The sequence below is a fragment of the Sinohyriopsis cumingii genome, chromosome 7, assembly GCF_028554795.1.
Source record: "Sinohyriopsis cumingii isolate HCF-2022 chromosome 7, ASM2855479v2, whole genome shotgun sequence".
Lineage (NCBI taxonomy): Eukaryota > Metazoa > Mollusca > Bivalvia > Unionida > Unionidae > Sinohyriopsis > Sinohyriopsis cumingii.
This window is the reverse complement of record NC_142967.1, coordinates 55,930,035-55,952,189: the sequence shown is the minus strand read 5'-3', so window position 1 is coordinate 55,952,189 and position 22,155 is coordinate 55,930,035. Positions and strand designations below refer to the sequence as shown.

Here is a 22,155-nt window from a genome sequence, read left to right as displayed (position 1 = left end):
AAAACTGTAAGTGTATTTTATTTTGCCATTCTTATCACAAGATAAAGAAGAGAGTATATGACTTGTCACTTGTATGTTATTTGTAAGGACATAATCGTCCATCTTTTATATAATGTAGCTAGCCTAAATCCTTAACATTGTATCAATGCGGAATGTGCCAAAACAGCTGGGGTTTTTTTGCAGCCCACAAAACATGTTTTAGTTCATTCAGAAACAAATTTAAATAACCACAACGTAAAGAGCCTCTTACGCGAGTGTATATGATTTGTTTACAAATCAAAAGTGCTGGTGTCTGCGTCATTGTTTGTTTACAATAGAAAGCAGTTCCTTCATTCACGTGAATGCTATATGTGTATTGTCGTGCGCGTTCAGTATCGGGGAATATTGAATGATTCTGACAATGTAAAGTTAACGGGGAAAAGAATGAGCATATAATAACATGACTTACTGTGTCTGAACACTGATACCAGTATCATGACCTGCTGTGTCTGCACACTGATGCCATTATCATGACCTACTGTGTCTGCACATTGATGGCACTATCATGATCTACTGTGTCTGCACACTGATGGCACAATCATGACCTACTGTGTCTGCACACTGATGCCACTATCATGACCTGTGTCTGCACACTGATGGCACTATCATGACCTACTGTGTCTGCACACTGATTGCACAATCATGACCTACTGTGTCTGCACAGTGATTGCACAATCATGACCTACTGTGTCTGCACATGGATGCCACTATTGTTGCCTGTTGTGTTGGCATAGATGGTTTTCAGACATGCTTTATCACTGAACAAACCTTTATTTGTTTCAGACTTTATGTAAAAATTTGAAGATATCAAGTGGTACCTTTTGGATACATTTAAAAATGACAAAGGTCTCAAACATCTTTTGTGTTACATACCTATTAAGCTGCTGACAGATGTTAGTTCTTGTTTGTGAACTCTTCATAATTGTGGTCCTCATAGATTGTGCTCAGATCTAGCACATGGAATTTATTTTGCTGAATGTTGCAGTTCAGAACCACTTCACATTCTTTCATGGCTGCTATACAGCGAGATCATTGATTTGACACTTAACATGTGAAGACTTCAGCCTACATGCAGTAGATTGCACAATGCACATCTTTCTTTCTTGAGAATACCAGATGTTCTCATCCTGAGCCTGTACCACAGAGGTGAAGTTCATTTGAGTAGTAAAGGAACCTCTTAGCTGCTGTGTGTGTGATTTGGATTTTTAACATAGCTTTAACCATTTTTCAGTCATATCGCTACGATGTCTGCAGTCTGGCAGTTTATAGTGATGTCTAGCACAGGGGCATCATGCCACAGACATGTAGCATGATGTTCCTCCCAGTCACATTATCTTGACACCAGGCCGACCAGTCCTAACACTAACCTCTTAATGCTGAGCACCTGGCAAGGCAGCTGTTAGTACCATTTTTATAAGTCTTTGGTATGATTCAGCCTGGGATGGAACCCATGACCTCCCGCATCCAACATGGATGCTCTTACCACTAGGCCACTGGAGCGGTCCCTCTCAGCTGCTAAAGAATATTAAAATATATAACCCCATTTTCATGCAAATAGTGTCACCATTATGCTGAGACTGTTTATTGGACACAGGTATGTCATCATTGAGAACAAACTGAGTGCTAAAGTTGTTGTTTGTACAGAAACTGAAAATTAATCAGCGTATTATACATACTGGTACTCTGGTACTAGGTAGCTAGCGACGAGGAGAAAGCCTCCGATTAATTTGTAACTAATATTCTAAATCCATACGTACCTGGTGAAACTATTGACTCTACTAATTCATTGGATCTTACTGTAACCCTCCCCCCATTTCTAAAAGCCAATTAAAAGACACACAAGCTAGAAAATGTTCATCTGTAGCTTTATCCATAAACTTTCAAAATAACCTCATCAAGTATGGTGTATGTGTGTGTGTGTGATTTGGATTTTTAACGTAGCTTGAAAGACCGCTCAGGTGGACTAGTGGTTAGAGCATCTGCTATGGATACAGGAGGATGTGTGTTTGATCCCCAGCTGAGTCATACCAAATACTAACAACAATGGTACTGACAGCTCCCATGCTTGGCGTTCAGCATTAAGAGGTTAGTGTTAGGACTGGTCGGCCTGGTGTCAGGATAATGTGACTGGGTGGGACATGAATCTACATGTCTGCGGCGTGATGCCCCAGTGCTAGACATCACTATAAACTGCCATACTGCAGACATTGTAGCGATATGACTGAAAAATTGTTAAAGCTACATTAAAAATCCAAATCACACACACACACACATAGCCTTAAAAAATTGTCAGTCGTATCGAATATGGCATTTTTTTTTATAATGCACAGAACTGTGTACAGTGTATTGCCTGTTGCACAATTCATGTCATGAACTAAAAAGTGATTTTAATGGAAAAAGTTTGTCTTCACTTTTTTGGTGAATATACCTCCATGGCATGTTGTGAGGAGTCAGATTCTTACTTTGAAATGACTGCTGTGTATTGCATACTGACATTTTTCAGCTGCGATATTTAATCTGTTGAGGGGGAATCTTCATATCCAGTGGCATTGCTGTACTCATTGTGAATGAGTAGTCATATGAGTATGGAATTTTCACCACAAATCTTAATATTGAAGTATCTTTTAAATGAAAATGGTGCCAATAATATAGGTGTTGTTTGATTTATTCCATGTATGCATTCCTAAGGTTATTGCTTAAATCAAAATCGAAAATAATTTTCCCATAAGATACTTGTAAATTAAGGAAGTTCTTGGGCAAGTTATGTATCAAAGTTTTAAAGTAATGATTATTTATGCATAAGTTTCAAACAAATTAATACATTTAGTAATTCATTGCTGCATAGGGAGTCGTAGCACATGGTACCAGTGATGGTGTAAAAATGAGCATAGTGGTGCAAATTTAATGTTATAACTTAGGTACAAATGGTTTTAAAATGAAATCGCATCAGTCAGATTAGCATATAGAAAGTGCAACATGTACGTGAAATAAGGTTGCCATAATAGTTAATTTGAAATTTATTGCTCAGGAATATCAGAGATGGTTTCAATATTTGGTAGTTAATAAAAAGAAATGGTCTTAACCTTGCATTTGTGGAATTTATTTTCAGACAGTAGAGGGTCAGTCCCTCAAGGGACACCTGTTGTTAAATATTGGCATAAATCTTGCAGTTGTGTGGCCTAGAGTAGACCCCTAATATTTCATGGGTTAATTTGTTCTCAGTTAATATTTGATTTTAACTGCATTCATGTTTGTGTTAAAGAAAGCACTACTATAGCTGTCAGTATTGGAAATAAATGTTTAAGAATAATTGTTCGAGAGGAAATATTAAATCAGAATATTATATCCCTGTCTTGATTAAACAGTTAAGAAGGATTTTATTGTCCTCTAGAATGTCATATCCCTGTCTTGATTGGACAGTTACAAGTGTAAGAAGGGTTTTATTGTCCCCTAGAATTTCCAAAAATGCTTTTTTTGTATATTTTATATCTTATAGTTATACATTAACTTAATAAGGTCATTTACTATATACACATCAGAGGTTCGGAAATTTATTGCTATGCTGTCATGCATTTTTGGCATCAGCTTGGGGTGGGGGGTTACTGAGGGTGGCATTTGTGTGACTTTCATACAGATGACACTGAGTAGAGGGCTGAACTTAGGACAGATCTGGTGCTTTGCAAAATTTGGTCAGGAGGATTTCAGTTGACCAGATGCCTTGGCATGCAAATTGGCACAAATGACAACTGTTGAACAAATTTAAATATCATTTTGTTACACCAGTCCTTTCCAGTAACTTGTTGTCTTTCATACTGTCCTTATATATATGTATGTAGCATAAGCAATTTTAGCCTTTCTTAATAGAATATTACCAGGATTATATTTGAGAATGAGACATAAGACCAACAACAACAGATTGACAGTGCAGTTTTACTAACAATCAATGAAATGAAAGCAACCGTTGCCTCAACTGTTTGTGCTTACAAAATCCACTGTCAATAAATAACAGAACTGACAACTTTTTAGATATAATAAGAATAAGTGGAATCAGCTGCAGAAAGTTTTAATTTAAAAAAAAAAAATCACTTCTCTGTGGTAAAACTAGATAGATTGTGAAACTTCAACTGTAGATGGATACGGTAAAGTTGAAAAATCAGTTTGGAGGTTGAAGGGTTGGCATTAGTGTTAATATATTCAGGTTTTCACCAGATGGCTACTTATATTTATGTGGTCTCTTGAATCACTAATGAAATAAAAATCTTACTGCAGTAAATCTGTGTAGTTGCAGTATCTTTTCTGTTTGAACTTGAAATCCTGAGATACATTGTACGTTCATGATCCTAAAAGTACATTTTAGTGTTAATAGGTCTCATTTGTTGCTGATAGAAGATCTACAAACAAGACTATATCTACTTTCCATAAATGAATTAAAATTCATTAAATTGACCAAACCCATTAAGTTTGCTGTGTGAAAATAAATGCATTTCAAAAAAGTTTTGTCACAGCTTTACCTGCCAGCTATGACACTTTGTCAGAAATACACAGAAACAAGTGGGTTGCATTTTGATGCATTTTCTGCTTTGGTAGAATGTACATATATACATTCATTATATTGGTTCTGATGGGCTGACTTTTGAAAATTTGAAACACCTGGACTTGGAAAATATTTTCTTTTCCTTGGACATACCTTGCAAAATATCAGTTTTATTTTATCTTGGATCTCACTCAGACATCTAATCCAACCATATCTTGATGAAGCTTCTTGCGTTCTTTGTATTAATATTTTAATTTTCATTGTTTTTGTTGGATTAAACAGTTAAGAAGGATTTCTGGTGGGTAATACTTCTGTATATATAATAAATCTTTGATAACCCAGGAGAAAACATGTCTTTACTTATGATTTTATAAACTATGTAATCCAGGAGGATTTACCCCATCAGACTTATTTGTTTGGCTGTTGTTACTATGGAGAACCTGCTTGCAAAACTTGGATAGAAGCTTTGTTTGTTTGTTTACTTTTTTTCTTTCCTGTTTTACTGTCTTAATGCATTCATTTGAAACAAAGCCATGATGGTACTTGTTCCTATAGTTCCTATAGCAGTGCCAACAATATTAAATGGAGATTCTGTTGGATGTTTGAAAGTATGCATAGTACAGTAGTATGGATGTGATCACTTGGGCACAGCAGTGAATACATTAATCTTCATTGTTGGTAAAGGGCAAAGCCAGGATCAGGTAGCAGTTATGATCGATGCTTTAGGTACTTTGGCATCTGGAAGTTATACTCCACACTTGTTTTGTCAGATAAGGAGTTTAAAATAATTTGATTTTCTAGATAATGAAGTTAAATGTAAAATAACATTTATATTCATAACTTTGAATCTCTGACAGGTGTGTAGGTGTATTTTGCAATCAGTCAAAATATTGTTGGATACGTCTTGCATAGATAGAGCTTTTCAGATGATACACACACACACACACACACACACACACACATATATATATATATAGAGAGAGAGAGAGAGAGAGAATGGGGGGGGGGGGCTTGTTTATTATATTCTTTGATATAGTATTTGATTTTTTAATTTCCCTGGTCAAATTTGTAATTACTATGCATTCCAAAGGCTTTGTCATAACATTCCTTTGTTACATTGGTTTTAATTGGTTGTAGCATTTGAGTTGTGTAGTCTGCCTGATAAACAGTGACTCTCACCTCTCATTCATAGTTGGTATATTAGATCATGGATTGCTGTTTCACTGTAATTAAAGCATGAAAAGAAATGTATACATTTTGTACTCTTTTTTATACTAAATAATTTAGAAATATTTTCTTCTTCAGGTCTGTTTATTGACTAATACGGCTTGAAGTAAATTTCTTGTGTGTATTTTGAATTCCAACTGATGAAAATGGGTGAAAATGCCGTGCAGACAATTTTTATGTGTATCTTTGGTGAAATAAATGTACTGTCTGCAATCAGTAGGATTTATCATGCATGGTGTATAGTTTTCACAGATTGTGTTGCACACTGTTTTGTTAAGGCAGTGTTTAATGAGCAGACAGTTGTTGTTGTTGTTGTGGGGTTTAACGCCATTTTTCAGCACGATAGGCTATACATGGCGGCCAGTATTAATGGTGGAGGAAGAACCCGGAAAGAACCACCGACCCATGAGAAGCTACTGGCAAGCTTTCTCACATGCCCACATTGGCTGAATCTTAGACTCGAACCGCCGCAGACAGAGGTGAGATGGCAGTGATCCGTAACGAAGAGCGCTTTAGACCACTCGGCCACTCGGGGCCCCAATGAGCAGACAGATATCATTACCAGTGATGCGGACGATACTCCCATCATGATGGTGCAAGATGCCTATTTGGGTCTGGCGAAGATGTTGATCTTTTGGACTATATTAATACTGATAGTGACAGTATTACAACTGTGATACTGACAATTAAAATATAAAATGGGTTGTACCATATGGATAATGATTGTGAAATCAGTGAGAGAAACATGGACAGTCTGCAAACCAGAAACACATTTTACATGTATTTTGTTTGGTCTGGTAATCAGACCACTATAAATTGTTTACTTCTCTAGCATGTCCAGTGTCATCAGCACAGACAAGCACATAAACAATGTTTTAAAAAAAATAACAGAAAAACAAACCCAAACAATTAGTTTGGATGTATCTTGTTTCCTGGTTATGATGTTGTAAGAATCCCACTACAGTGTATATTGATACACAGTCTATCACATTAAACTGACATGGTTTTTTTTTAGTTTTACAATGAATCACTTTTTATCAATCTGTAATGATGTTCCCTCTTGGCAAAGAGGGGTGGTTAATTAGATTCGACTATCGTTATCTAGAGGATGACATCCCTCGATTTTATTGCCCAGTGCGAGTGCATAGATAGAACATCAGCAGAGAACTGAGCATACCTATTGAGAAGAAATAAGACAATACGAGCCCCCTTTAGACAAGAGAATAAAAATTTAATCAATGACATAAACTAATAGTGTCAGATCCAATTCAAACAAATTTACGTTACAGAATTTCAATAGCAGTGTTTTATTATTGATTTCTTTTCATCATGATAATGAGAGTGGTGAAACAAGCACAATGTCCACACTTGATTTGCATCATCTATTGTCACTTTCTGTGTTTGTCTCCTTGTATCCCATGTCTTCCTGCCTTCATGTGTATACGTTTGATCTTTCTTGATCCTTCTGTCATAACTGCTCGATCTCTTATCTGGACTTTGTCTTTTAGACTGTTCCAGAGAGCTGTTTGCCTGAATGACAAGATTGCCACACAGTTTCAATTTTTATCTAAGTCTGACCTAATTCAATAGGTCATCACCCTCGCTTCACAAGAACTTACTCTAAATTAACATGTGAGCAGTGCATATAGCAAAGATTCCCATATCTCTGCATTTGCTACCACATGACTCCTTAGACATCCAACCTAGTCAGTTCCACTCTATAAGATACATGCTGTCGATTACTACTGCATAAGACTCACTAAACTCTAGCTCATGGCAATCCCTAACCTACAAGATTCTTTAAGCATTTCAAAATCAGATATAAATATGCAGTTATTGTTAACTCGTGATAATCATTATCGTCCTAACAGACAAATGAAATTAATTCATATAACGCTATGAAATCCTACACATCTGTATATTTGGATCAGTTAATTCTATCAGTGAACTAGTAACTATAAAATTATGGAAATAAAGTGCATAAACAACTCTAGCATATCAACAGATTTCTATGAAATTGAATAAACAATGCATATTATGGATCATAGGCATATCAGGCACATTTGCATAAAAAAAAAAAATAGAAAATTTCATGAAAAATTAAAATTGCATACATTCACCCTTTACCTCATAGAGCATAGTTACAAAGTACAGCGTGCTATAAATAGAACACCTGTTACCTATTCGACTCCATACGCATAGGCTTGCCTGTGAACTGTTAAGCAATGTAGTGTATGTTACGTTTAACCCTTTACCTCATAGAGCATAGTGACAAAGTGCAGCTCGCTATAAATAGAACACACATTACCTAGTTGACCACATACGCATAGCCTGCCTGTGAACTGTTAAGCAATGTAGTGTATGTTACATTTAACAGCAATTTTAACCATTTTACATTTTTGATACACATCTATTATATGTGGAACAATTTAAGAGTAAAGTCAGATTGTTATAGCTGTGTAATTATTTATCACAGAAGAATTTGTTATGTGCTTTAAAATCTGGAGAGAACTCGTTCACCGTCATGTCAGTGAGGCCGTGTGACCAACCGTAGCTGCCATTTCTCATACTCGAAATCTACAAGTTTTTCGTCTGTGTCTACATCACTAAGTCATCTAAATTTGATAATTTATAAAAACTAATTGCAGCTTATATCAGTATCAGAGCCTTTACCTAGGTTATTGAATCTTTCATAGTTGTGATTCTAATCATGAAAACTTCGTAAGTACTGAATGAAATCCGCGACCGCCATTTTGGAGAGTGGAGATTACAACCCAGTTACTTTAAATAGCAGATATCGACCAGTACATAAACAGTGAACACGTGATCTGACGTAATTGTCATTCGCAGAAATGAATGTAGTATCTAATAAGGGGTTTCCCCAAAGGTGGCGCTATGAAAACTGGCTTAAAATGGCTGATGTTTACAGCCGACGTTAAAAGCACTTCCATGGGACTTTTGCAGAAGTGTCAAAAGGCGCTTCGATGCGACTTTTGTATAGGCGTCCAAAGACGGTTGTATGAGGTAAAGGGTTAACAGTAATTTTAACCATTTTACATTTTTGGTACACATCAATTATATGTGGAAAAATTTAAGAGTAAAGTCCGATTGTTATAGCTGTGTAATTATTTTTCATGGAAGAATTTTTTATGTGCTTTAAAATCTTGAGACAACTCGTTCACCGCCATGTCATGGAGGCCTCGTGACCAACCGTAGCTGCCATTTCTCATACTCAAAATTTTTCGTCTCCGTCTACATCACTTTAAGTCATCTGAATTTGATAATTTATAAAAACTAATTGCTGCCTACATCAATATCAGAGTCTTTACCTAAGTTATTGAGTCTTTCATAATTGTGATTCTAATCATGAAAACTTCATATGTACTGAATGAAATCCGTGACTGCCATTTTGGAGAGTGGAGATTACGACCCAGTTACTTTAAGTAGCAGATATTGACCAGTGCATAAACAGTGACCACGTGATCTGACATAATTGTCATTCGGAGAAATGAATGCAGTATCTAATAGTGGCACTACGAAAACCGGCTTAAAATGGCTGCTGTTTAAAGCAGGCATCAAAATGCGCTTCCATGTGAATGGATTAGAGGTGTCCAGAAACGCTTGCATGAGGTAAAGGGTTAATGCTGTTCTTTCTAAGAAAATGTGTGACCTAACACAAAAGGCCTGTTTTTGCCTATAAGACAGCCACCTGCTCCCTTTACTTGTCTTAACAAGAAAGAACAACTCTTTAGTTTTTCCCAGTGTCAAACAAGTTTCGCTTGTCTTGCATGAAATTCTTGCACTGAGAAAATTTGCCCAAAGTCATTACTTTAAATTCAACATTTCTGCCAGGGTGTATGCCTTAAGTTAAACTGACCAATCATAATCAGCCATTCCTAATTGTTCTCCAAGATAATTATTACTTCCATAAGATTTTGACAGCTTAGTGAATCTGAGAAACACAACACATACCAACTTCCTTTTATTAAATGAATATTTGATGTGATGTTCCCATTAAGTGGATATGGTTGGCATCTTTATGTTTACTTTCCCAGGTCAGCTTTTTGATGCCTAGGTCAGTTCCAAATTAGCCACATATGCTGGTCTTTCCTTCTCCCTACATAGTTTAACAACTGACATAGGAAAAAGGCAAAGTAGCCCTTAACATAAAACCTTGCTGGCTTGACTGTAATAAAATTTTAATGTACAATGCATACTCAAAATTCAACGCAGTGCACAATCATACAGTTCAAACTCAGTTCAGAGTATGTGTGTATTAAAAGTTTTAACGCAAACACAGATAAAAAAATGTTTTTCAGCATTATCCTTTATGTTTACTTTATGTTTACTTCACAAACAAGTAAAATTGAAGTCACTTTATTGTTGTTGTTGTTGTTGTTGTTTTAGAGTTTAATGCCATTTTTCAGCACAAGATAGGCTGTAAATGGCAGCCAGTATAAATGGTGGAGGAAGAACCCTGGAAAACCCAGGAAAGAACCACCGACCCATGACAAGCTACTGGCAAGCTTTCTCACATATCCACTGAGACAGAGGTGATATGTCAGAGATCCGTAATGGTCAGCACTTTAGATCACTCGACCACTTGAGGCCCCCTCACTTTACTGTAGTTGGTCAGATATGTATCTCTGTTATTTGGAGTCTCGATTGTGGGTATGTGAGAAAGCTTGCCAGTAGCTTCTTATGGGTTGGTGGTTCTTTCCGGGTTCTTCCTCCACCATTAATGCTGGCCGCCATGTACAGCCTATCGTGTGCTAAAAAAATGGCTTTAAACCCTAAAACAACAACAACTGTTATTTGGATTTTTAACATAGTCATACAGTTATGATGTCTAGTGCTGGGGAATCATGCCCCAGATATGTAGCATCATGTCCCACCCAGTCACATTATCCTGACACCAGGTTTGACCAGTCCTAAGACTTGTCGTGGGTTCAAACCCTGGCCAAATCATACCAGTGACTTATAAAAATGGTACTAGCAGCTGCCTTGCTTGGTGTTCAGCATTAAGAGGTAAATGTTAAGACTGGTTGGGCCACTGTCAGTTGTTGTTGTAGGGTTTAACACTACTTTTTAGCACAAGATAGGCTAGGCTATACATGGTGGCCAGTATAATTGGTGGAGGAAGAACCTGGGAAGAACCACTGACCTGTAAGAACCTACTGGCAAGCTTTCTCATATACCCACTTTAGCCAAGCCTGAGACTTGAATCCACGCAGAGGTGAGATGGCAGTGATCTGGAACGGTGATCACTTTAGACCACTTGGTAACTTGGGGCCCCATCCATTGTCAGGAAAATGTGACTAGGTGGGACATGATGCTACATGTGTGTGGCATGATGCCCCAGTGCTAGACATCACTATAAATTGTCACACTGAAGACATCATAGTCATATGACTGAAATTTTTTTAAAGCTACATTAAAAATCCAAATCACACACATACACTCCTATATAGTCAAACCCATAGTGGCCACCAGAAAAGGGAAAAGTTTCCTTTATACATGGGTAACCTTTTAAAATATGGTTTTTGAACAGATATCATGCATTGAATATAATTGTTGTTGTTTTTATTATTTTAAGATTTCTATTTATACACCATTCGTCAAAATTATTAAATATGCTTATATGCTATTCTGTTTGAAATCTGTATTCCTCACAAGATTACTTTATCCGGCTAACTTTAATCCATCCAGTTAATTTAATCATCGCTGACTTAAAATAATCACTGATATTACTTGGTTTTGTACACCATGTCAAAATAATTTCACTACTAATTGACAGCTTGCATGACTGTAAAATGGAGGACTGAATAATTTGTCAGCTGGCTTATACATGTTAGGCTTCAAAGTATATTCAATGTATACAAATAATGTGTGGATTAGTCAGTTGCTCTACTCTAGAGATTAAACAACAGCCAGCTTTGGTGAGAAGCCTGTGAAGAATAGAAAATCCAAAGAAGCCTTACATGGCTATCCATTATTACCCATGAGCCAAAGGTTTGCCAGCTTTTATAGACAAGTTTGAAATATTGATTGAGCCCTGACCCTAATAGAAAGGCTTGTGAATTTTATCTGTTCTCCAAGACAGTTTTTCTTCCTCAGAGATGGCTTACCATTCACAGGCAGTATACCTTTCAACTTGCTATAAGAGGCAGCTTCTGTTTCTTCTGTGATAACACAGCTATATTTCCCACCATCCAGCAAATGCATAGGCCCTCTGCCCTAATGATATAAACTGCCTTACTTTGAATTTGACATATTGACACCTTCGCAGTTAGAAGTGTTTTCACATTGATTCACATATTTTTTTGTATCTAATCACTGCCTTCTACATAAAGCAAAATTTAGGTTGCATAGACTGTGCAGAAAGAAACCATTGTATGTGTAGGAAACACTTGGACTCTTAACTCAGGAAGGCAGGTGACCATTACATAGAGAACATATATATATGAAGGAGAATGGGGCTTAAAATGGCTGTTGTATACAGGTGTCTCTTGAGTAAAGGTGGCTGTTATGAAGGTGTATTTCTGTTTTTACCAAACTTGCAGTGCAGGTGCATAATAGGATTGAGGTGTGTGGGTCACTGAATTTTTTTTAGTGCTTGTTCAGTATTGCATAAATTGTTTTTAAATTTTTTTTTTCCTGATTTGCATCTAACCTTGTCCATATAGTGAATCTTGGCTTAACATACATTTGATCACTCTGACCTAGTTTTCAGGGTTTATTTAACAGTGCCTTTTAATCTATTGCCTCCAGCCTTGCAATTTGAGGGTGTATCCTGGGTGAAAAAGTGTCTTGTGCCAAAACTAGATCTTGGTTACAATCTGTATAGGGCTTGTTGTACATTGCTTAAAAGACTAACTTGGAAATATAATTATCTTTTAAGCTGATGCACATTAACAAATTTAAATACCATATGGTTGGTGACCATCTTGAAGCTCTTGTTGTGGGTACTTTTACAGAATTGATGGTTATAGTAAAATGGGGTTGTCACTGAAAGATGTTTTACTATGTCTAGTTGATCCTAAATGTATATGGTGCTGATCTGAATTCCAGCATGGCTACCATTGTTTACGTCTTGAAACTCCTATTATTGGTCATTTCAGCATGGAATTTGCACTTTAACACTTCTTATAAATATGGTGCAGCATGGTTACCATTGTTTCCTTATTGAAAATCCATATCAACATGGAATTTGCACTTAAAGACTTCTTATAATATCTTGTTGGTCCTAAATGAAAATCATGCCATCAGACCTTTTGAACACTTGGTCATATCAGCATGGCTCCAAATAAAAATCTTCCTGTACAAAAATGTCAGCCAGTGTCCATCATGAAAATCTTGATACAGCCACTTCTCCTGGATGGATGATTGTACTTAATTTTTGCAATATATAGTTTCTCCTATAATGATCCTGATCCTGGTCAGATCTCCAGAATGGATGGTCATCTCAGAAACACCATACTGGTTTGGAATGAAAATAGTACTCATCTGACTGCCATTTTGAAAAATCATCTTGTCATTGTTCTATCTGAATCAATGGCGACACTGACTAAAATACTTGCAGTATGTAATTGGTTCTCATTGAAAATGGTGCTGACCTATGGTCACTAACATCTGTATACTTTTATGAAGCACATTGAAAAATTGGACCTAATGGATCTTGGCAGTCAAAGGTTATTGCTAGCATTTTTGTACCTCACTGATCATATGAACAGTAAAACAGCAGTCAGAAAGGAGACATGATCTTGTCTTGAATTCCTGGAAATTCTTTTCATACTAGAGTATCAATCCCTTTGAGGGGTTCTTTATGCACAGGTTTTCCTCATTCTGTAATTGTTGGCATTGTAATTTACGTGTATTTTTCCCCATCATTTACAACATATTTATAGCTCATTCATTCCAGTGATATAAATCAACTAATCATCATCCATGTGTAATGCTTGCATTTATGTGAACATAATAAAATCCATCTTTTCATGTTGGCTAATTGCTCTTTGCTTTTTGTCTTCTTCCTGTCATCTGCAAACCACTTCCTTACTTTTGATTAATGTATTTGTTTTCTATTTCAGCCAGAACATATGTTGAAATTATGGCTGAAGGAGTTTCTCAAGGTAAGAAGGTCACATTTGTTTGTTTTTAGCTGTTGAGCTAAATAGGTTGATTCATTGACACAGTATGTGACAGGAATTCTTACCTTCGGGTACTGGGTACACAAATTTGAAAGGAATACATGCTTTTTGTACACAGTTTTGACTGGATACATGCCTTTTGTACACAGCTTTGACAGGAATACATGCCTTCTGTACACAACTTTGACAGAAATACATGCCTTTTGTACACAACTTTGACATGAATACATTCCCTTTGTACTGTGTGACCCCGCTATAACACAGTAGTTGGGAGCCATAGAGCTATGAGCAACCAGGTCGGTCAGCTAAAGAAAATGATGCATGTACCCAAAAAAATTGCAGGGTATGTGGGGATAGGTAATAAATGCTGGCGGTAAAGTATGTGCTTCATTGGCACAGTTACCATCTAAAATCGATGCATATTAAATGAGATATACACCTATAGTGAAAACTGAGAAGGCGTATATAATAGTTTACTTTATTTAGAGAACCACGATTTGATACATATACGGGAATACTGTTTATATATATACATGTCTAATGTATGACATGAATAGAGTATCAATACCATGTACTCACCTGCGAATCTCATCATAAACAATGAATCCATAATGCAAGCACTTCCATCGAAAATATGCACACACACACAGAGATTTAAAATATTAAATAATTTTGTCACAGGTCATATTGATCTGAATTCAGTGGAAAAACATAGCACAATCATGTAACGAATGACAAAGGACATTTACTTTTCAATACATCCCAAGTCGGTAAAAGTTGGTTAGCGTTTGTAAGCATAAAACTTTTTCCATGTAAAAAGGAAACTTTCACAGCACAGTTAACATGTTCCAGTCACATTGGAAAATGCAAAAATCCATCAGATTCCATTACTTTTATTTCAGTCTGGTACTGACTTCCTTTGTAGAAAAGTTTTTTGTTTTTATTGAAGATTGTAGTCGGTTTTCTTCGATGAAGGGTGCATGCATTATTGAAGTCACCACTAAAGGACAGCTTTGGAGAACCAAACAAATGCCCATTTCATACTGTGGCGGCAACGTCAAATAATTGTATTGCATGATTGAGACTGATTTTTTTCTCCATTTCCTGAGTACGTTTTCATAACAATCGGTGCTTCAGATGTAATCAGTTTCCTTTGAAATTTCAGCAGACTATTTTATCTGGGTACATTTTTAAAAGGAACTGACCATTGTTTGGTCTATTCTAGTTATTTTCCTCCCTGCCTATTTTTTTTTTAACATTTGTGGTAGCAGTGTGATGCTGCCTTCCATGCATGTGTCCGAAATTTAACAAAGCGGTGTTCTGAAGGATTTAATTCTGACTGAAAAGAAGAGGAATTTTACTTACCATCCATATACAGATGTCAGTCTTTGTAAATATATTAATTACTAGCAAGAGGCTGAAAATCTGACGAAAGATTGATTACGAGATAATGCCTCGTCTGGTTGATCTCTGTTACCAGAAATGTCAACAGCAAAAAAGCAGATATCTCACAATGCAGTACTCATGCTAGATGTCAAGATAAGCAGATTAAAATATAACAATGCACTGTTTAGATGGTTTGTTAATATAGACAAAGAATTTGTTTATGTAACAATAGATACATTTTGGTGCATTTTTTATCCATTTTGTGGCTTCCTTTCATGGGGCCTCAGAATTTCACCACTCCAAACCATTGGTTGTATATACAAGTTTAAACAGCCAACACTGTTGCCAATTCTAAAAAGTCGCCGATGATATACTTTGCTGCCAATATAGAAAAACAATCCAAGTTTGCGACATTAGCGAAGCCCTACGTGATCTCAGAATAAACATTTTACACGTTCTTTTGTGTACTTTTAAGAACAAAAGGCTACTTTTTGTGTACAAGAAATAAATATAAAATTGCAGAAGTCATGCCACGATCATCTTTTATTATTCATACGCAATCTCTTCCCCAAAATGATGATAAACTTTTAACGTTTTTTGGGGGGTACTTTTAAGAAAGAAATATTTTTTCATGTACGAGAAAAATACATGTATATGAAATTTTGGGAGCCACATCACGACTGTGTAATATCGGAATTTGTGTTATAACGGAGCATGCTATTATGGGCTCACACTGTACACAACTTTTTCATAGCCTTTTGTGTCCCTTTGATTACTGCGAGATGAGCCTGAAATATTTCCTTGTTTTCAAAACGTTTGGATAAAATACATCTTGCAGAAAAAATGGTACAGGTTTTGAGATAATGTATTAAACATACAGTTTGACTTTTTTTAAAAAACTTTGTCTATGGTTGTGTTTTAATTTAATGTAGCCTTAACAATTTTCAGTCATATCGCTACGTTGTCTGCAGTGTGCCAGTTTATAGTTAAGTCTAGCACTGGGGCATCATGCCACAGACATGTAGCATGATGTCCCAACGAGACACAATATCCTGACAACCAGGCCGATCAGTCCTAACACTAACCTCTTAATTCTGAGTGCCTAGTGAGGCAGCTGTTAGTACTAGTTTTGTAAGTCTTTGGTATGACTCAGCTGGGGTTCAAACCCACAACCTCCCGCTTCCAAGGTGGATGCTCTAACCATTTGGCCACTGTATTACAATTGTCCAATTGGTTGCAGGTTGATCACATACATGTACAATTGTGTTGATATGCTCTCACTTTCTGCTTTGGCCATATATCCACCCAAGTGGTCCAGGCCTTGTCTCTTAGGCAGTCCAACTCCAGAGATATTGCCCTCTTCATAAGTAAATGTTGCATACGAATGAAATTAAGATATGAGAACAGTGGCATAGCAACTGCAGAGAAGACTTCTGATGATGTTTAGATGGTCCTAAATAACAATGGTTTTGATCTGATGGATATTATGGCCAACACTGTGGCCATCTTGAAATCTTGTTATTGCTACTCCAAAATGAAAAGTATTATTGCTATGGAGTTTTCACCAGAAATTTTTTTATATAATGTCTAGTTGATTGTAAATTAAAATGGTACCAATCTCATTTCAACTACAGCCATCACAGTGGCTATATTTGAGATTCAGTTTTGAGCAGACTTTGAATATATGCTCATATCATAACGAGTATGGATTGTTTCAGTAATGATCATCAATGTTTATGAAGTGATCTTGCATGGGATTGACAGAGCTTATTGCTACTGTTGAAGGCATAATTCTGATTGGATTGGAATCAAAACTGGAATATGGGCTTATGTCATCAAGATCTTGGGCACTTTGAAATGTAAGCAGATCAGCTTTTATTAATTAGGCAGTTTTGCATTTGATTAACTGAGCTCATTATATGTTCCACATGGGAATCATTATATTTAATGAGCAAGAGGCTGTGCATATTAATTATGTCAAGCAAGAGACTGTGCATATAAATATTCCAAGTAAGAGGCTGGTAGCGATCTTGAAAATCTTGGTTTTTGCTGCTTTTTCTGAGTGGAAATTTATAGACATGGAGTTTTCACCAGAAGACTTATTATGATGTCCGCTTATTCCTTCTTGAAAATAAGTTCCACTCAGACATCCAGTATAGCCACTCATGTGGTCATGTAAAAAAATTGTATAACTGCTTTTCATTATTAGATGGTCATATCAAAATGGGATTGTAAGTAAAGGCCATTTTATGGTGTCTACTTGGTCTTAAATGAATGTTCTCTGTGAAAAGTAATTCTCAACTCAAAGAAATATTTGCGGCCTCTTCACATTGGCATGACAATGGATCAGTAACACTGCACCCTTTTTTTTGGTAATTAAGGCATTTTAATGTAGATATATTTTCCTTTTCACCAAGCTGTCACACATACTTCATAGATTGACATGTGAGTGTAAATATTTTTGTGATTTGTATTTGTTGTTTTTTGGTCAGATAGTGTTACTGTGTGAAAAGTATTTAACCACATGTATAAATATCTGCTAGCATCTTTGCTTTGGTATGACAGTATATCAGTAAAGCTGCACAGTCTTCAGAATTCTGGGGTGAACATAACACTGACTAGACAAAGAAAAGTTTTGTGGATATTTTATGACTTTTAATTCCCACACAGCTCTCTAAATGTTAAAGATGTGCGATAACTGAAAAGAAAAACTTTCAACACTAAGATGACATTTAGATACTGAAAAGTGTCACACTGTACACAAAATCCATTAAGAAATCAATAGCTTGGTGTGAAAATGAAATGTCTCCAGTTACAGACCTTGTCATTTTTTATATACATTTATGTGTATTCAATTTGATTTTCTCTTTGTATTACTTAGATATGAGCTTAATTACTTTCTGGCAGGGAAGAGAGAGAACACTTACTTACTAGACATGCCATTCTTTGAGTCACCTGCATGTAGGTTTTCAGACTGTTCTGGTGGCCAAGAAGTTAGAGTATCTACCTTGGATGTGGAAGGTCACAGGTTCAAACCCCAGCCGAGTCATACCAAAGACTGATAAAAATGGTACTAACAGCTGCCTCGCTAGGCACTCAGCAATATGAGGTTAGTGTCAGGACTGGTCTGCCTGGTGTCAGGATAATGTGACTTGGTGGGACATCATATTACATGTCTGCGGCATGATGCCCTGATGCTGGACATCACTATAAACTGTCACACTTCGGACAATGTGGTGATATGACTGAAAAAATGTTAAAACTATGTTAAAAATCCAAATCACTCGCACACACTTGTAAGTCTTCAGAAGATTATTTTAGTCTGATCCAAACTGCTGAGTAACTGAAGCACACTGCTAAGTCATCTATAATATCAATAGCCAGCAATTCTACCCAGTGGCACTCTCAACAGTACTATTGTCAGGTGCTATGAACTGTACTCTAAATAGTAGTAGTATCTGGTGTGCTTTGGGAGTTCAAGATAGGTTGTCTCTTCTTCATAAGCTGAATCATGAGAGGACTGGTCTGTTTCAGAGGGCTTTGCTCAATCATAGAGGATTTTTTCTCTGTTTGAGTTGGTTTCTTTCAGTCATAACTGTCTAGTTGTCTGTTGCAGAGGCTTTACTCAGTCATGAGTGGACGGGTTCTGTTTCAGAGGGTGTCAACTGATTCTTGTTTTCAGAGGGCTTTGTTCAGTCATGAGTGAGCTGACTCAGTTTCAGAGGGCTTTGTGAAATCATGAGAGGGTTGATTTTCTGTTTTGGATGGCTTAATCACGAGAAGACTAACTTTGTGTCTGTTCAGGAGGGCATTAATTGTGAAAGGACTAATTTTACAGGGTTTTGTTCAATCATAAAGGACTAACTATCTCATTCAGAGGTCTTTACTCACTCATGGGATGACTGATTCAGTGTTTCAGAGGTCTTTACTCACTCATGGGATGAGTGATTCTGTGTTTCAGAGGTCTTTACTCACTCATGGGATGAGTGATTCTGTGTTTCAGAGGTCTTTACTCACTCATGGGATGACTGATTCATTGCTCCATGGTCTTTACTCACTCGTGGGATGACTAGTTCTGTTTCATTGGGCTTTATCATGAACGAGAGGACCAGTTGACTGATGCAGAGTGATTTATTCAGTTGTCACAGGACTGGCTATCTGTTTCATTGCACTTTGCTTAACTCATGAACCCCAGGATTTTTTGTCATTTTCGCCTGAAATGCGAGTAGGAAACACATTTTAGGGACTATTTCTGAATACATCATAATACATCAATTTTCAGGAGTTTTCCATTAGCCTAAAGCCTAGTTGTGTTAGAAACATTGTTTTTCATTGGTTATTTTGCTCGCATATGAGCAGAAGGGTAAAAGTTAGAGTTCTTTTTTTTTTGCTTAACAGACCCATCATTTTCATATCGAGACCACTCTTTATTCCAAATGCCCACCTTATCCTACTTTTTGCAAAGGTTCACCTGTTTGTGTGCAGTTCAGACTGGTCTGCCATAGATCTGAGGCCAAAAAGTCTAAAATCCGGACACAAAATTGGATTCTGACCACGGGCAAATTTTGGGTGGAAAAAAAAAAACAGGTCCAAAAAATTAGTTTTTTCCCTTAGTATTTTGTAGCGCATCTAGAATGTCCAGATTATTTGGTATGATTGTAGAGCTACATCTGTCTTGCTTTCAGTAATACCACCCACAGTGTATCATACGTGATCTTGATGCTACAGATCTCGGCAGTAGGCTACTACCTCCTGCCATGTAAATGTGGCACCAGGGGTTAATGAGTTAATCATGAAAGGGATCTTCAAAATGGAAATGCCATTGAAATAGCTTTAAATATGTGTACATCTATGAAGTGTTGCAAAAGGGAGTGAGCTCTGTCCATCATCTTTGTGTTCATCTTTATATCTTTGATTTGTCATTTCATGTACATCAACAGCTGGACATGTATAATCAATTGTATTTTAAACAGAGAGAACTTGATCTGTTAGTTGAATTATGTGCCTTTCTTGGAACAAAAATTTGTGCATATGTAATTTTAACGGAATTGAGTTAAAAGTTAATTGTTTGCATGGATGCAAAAATGTAATTTTATATACTTTTCATGCTTCTTTCATCATTTTAATGGGGTTAACTTAACTTTATCAACAGGGAGAGACAACATCAGGCACTGGGGTATGTTATCAAACAAACTTAAGTTATGCAATATTTAGATTATATTTTCAGCCAAGTGTTGCATTGATAATAAACTTTTTTCGATTACAGTATGCTCGGCATGTGGAACCAGGAATGGTTGCAATACATTGTCAGGAGGTGGGAGGGAAAAACTATGAAGCTTCCATGCAACATGTCAACCAGTTTGTGAAGTAAGTCCCATAGTATAGCATCATTTTTACTAGATCCAAATAGATATTAGACTAACTGCATATTTACTTTGGCCAGTATATTACAATTGTATCCATCTAAACATAATCTTATGTTTGTTGATACTTCTGTCTGCCAGTTTTGCTTGTAACTTGAACTCTGTGTCTACACTGTTCGAGAAAGAGTGATAATTTTTTTTATGATTTTTCTCAAAGACAAGTAGATCATTGATGAAAGTTTAGAATCCTCGATTCTGCCACAAAAAAATTGGTAGTGGGAGATTAAGCTTGTAACACAAACACAATCATATTAATTTTTGGTATGGTGTTCAAAAATATCTTGCAGCTGATTGGCCGAGTTGCTTACCACCCTGGAAGTCACATTTCTTTCTTACCTCTATGAGTCGTAGACCAAAGGAGTTCATGGGATGACCAGTTGTCCTTCGTCCATTTGTAATCCATCTGTCTGTCCACTAGTATAATTTTGCTATTACTACTCTTCCTAAACTACTTCAAGGATTGCCATGAAACTTGACACACATGATGTATTGCTGGTCCCACATCAAAATAATGCTGCTCAGGCACCCAGAATGGCCACCACAGTGACCATCTTGAAACTCTTGTTATTGCTGCTTCTCCAGAATGGAAAGTTGTAATGTCATGGGCTTTTCACCACAATACCTCTTATGATATCTAGTATGGCATGAATGATATAGTGTTGTTCTGACATCCAATATGGCCACCGTGGCAGTCATCTTGAAAATCTTATATATCTCCTTCTCGATTGATGGTCATATCAGCATTTAGTTTTCACCATAAGACTTCTTATTTTGTCTAGTTGCCCTAATGAATCTGATCCAGCCACCTTGAAAATCTTGTTTTTCTTACATCTTCTAGATGGACGGTCATATTGACACAGGATTTTCACCAAAAGACTTCTTATGATGTCTAGTTTGTCCTGAATGAAAATGGTGCCAGTCTGACATCCAGTAAAATCTAGTCATTGCTACTCCTAAATTGATGGCTATGCTTTATTCACCAAAAGACTTTTTATGATATCTAGTTAGTTCTAAATGTATATGGTACCAATCTTAAATCCATTAAGGCTGCCATCATGGCCATCTAGAAAATTGTCCACCACTTCTCTTCCTGAATGGATAATCATAGCGACATGGTTTTTTCTTTACCAAAAGATTTCAAATGATGTCTGGTTGGTACTGATCTTATATTTTATTATATTTGCTTAAGAATATGTAAGATGGTTTCAGTTCTTAGCAGTTTGAAAGAAGGGTTGTCTGATCTTCAATTCCCAGAAATTCTTTTTAGACAGAAGAGCATCAGCCCCTTCAGTATACTCTTGTTTTAATCAGACTTGGAATATAAGCTAATGTTATCAAGATCTTGGATAAGTATAATGAGCAGGATCCACTTATATTAATTAGGTAATCTTGAATCTTA

At 36.5% G+C, this 22,155-nt stretch overlaps 1 protein-coding gene across 1 annotated transcript in view; it reads left to right on the top strand.

The window, feature by feature from the left end:
• The window catches only part of LOC149795300 (inositol polyphosphate-5-phosphatase A-like), a 143,391-nt gene that overhangs the window by 8,455 nt on the left and 112,781 nt on the right, over positions 1-22,155 (top strand). Inside the window, exons 2-3 of the mRNA XM_089965029.1 lie at positions 13,888-13,929; positions 20,600-20,700. Of these exons, the coding sequence (XP_089821155.1) occupies positions 13,888-13,929; positions 20,600-20,700 (143 nt within the window). The remainder of the gene's footprint in view (positions 1-13,887; positions 13,930-20,599; positions 20,701-22,155) is intronic.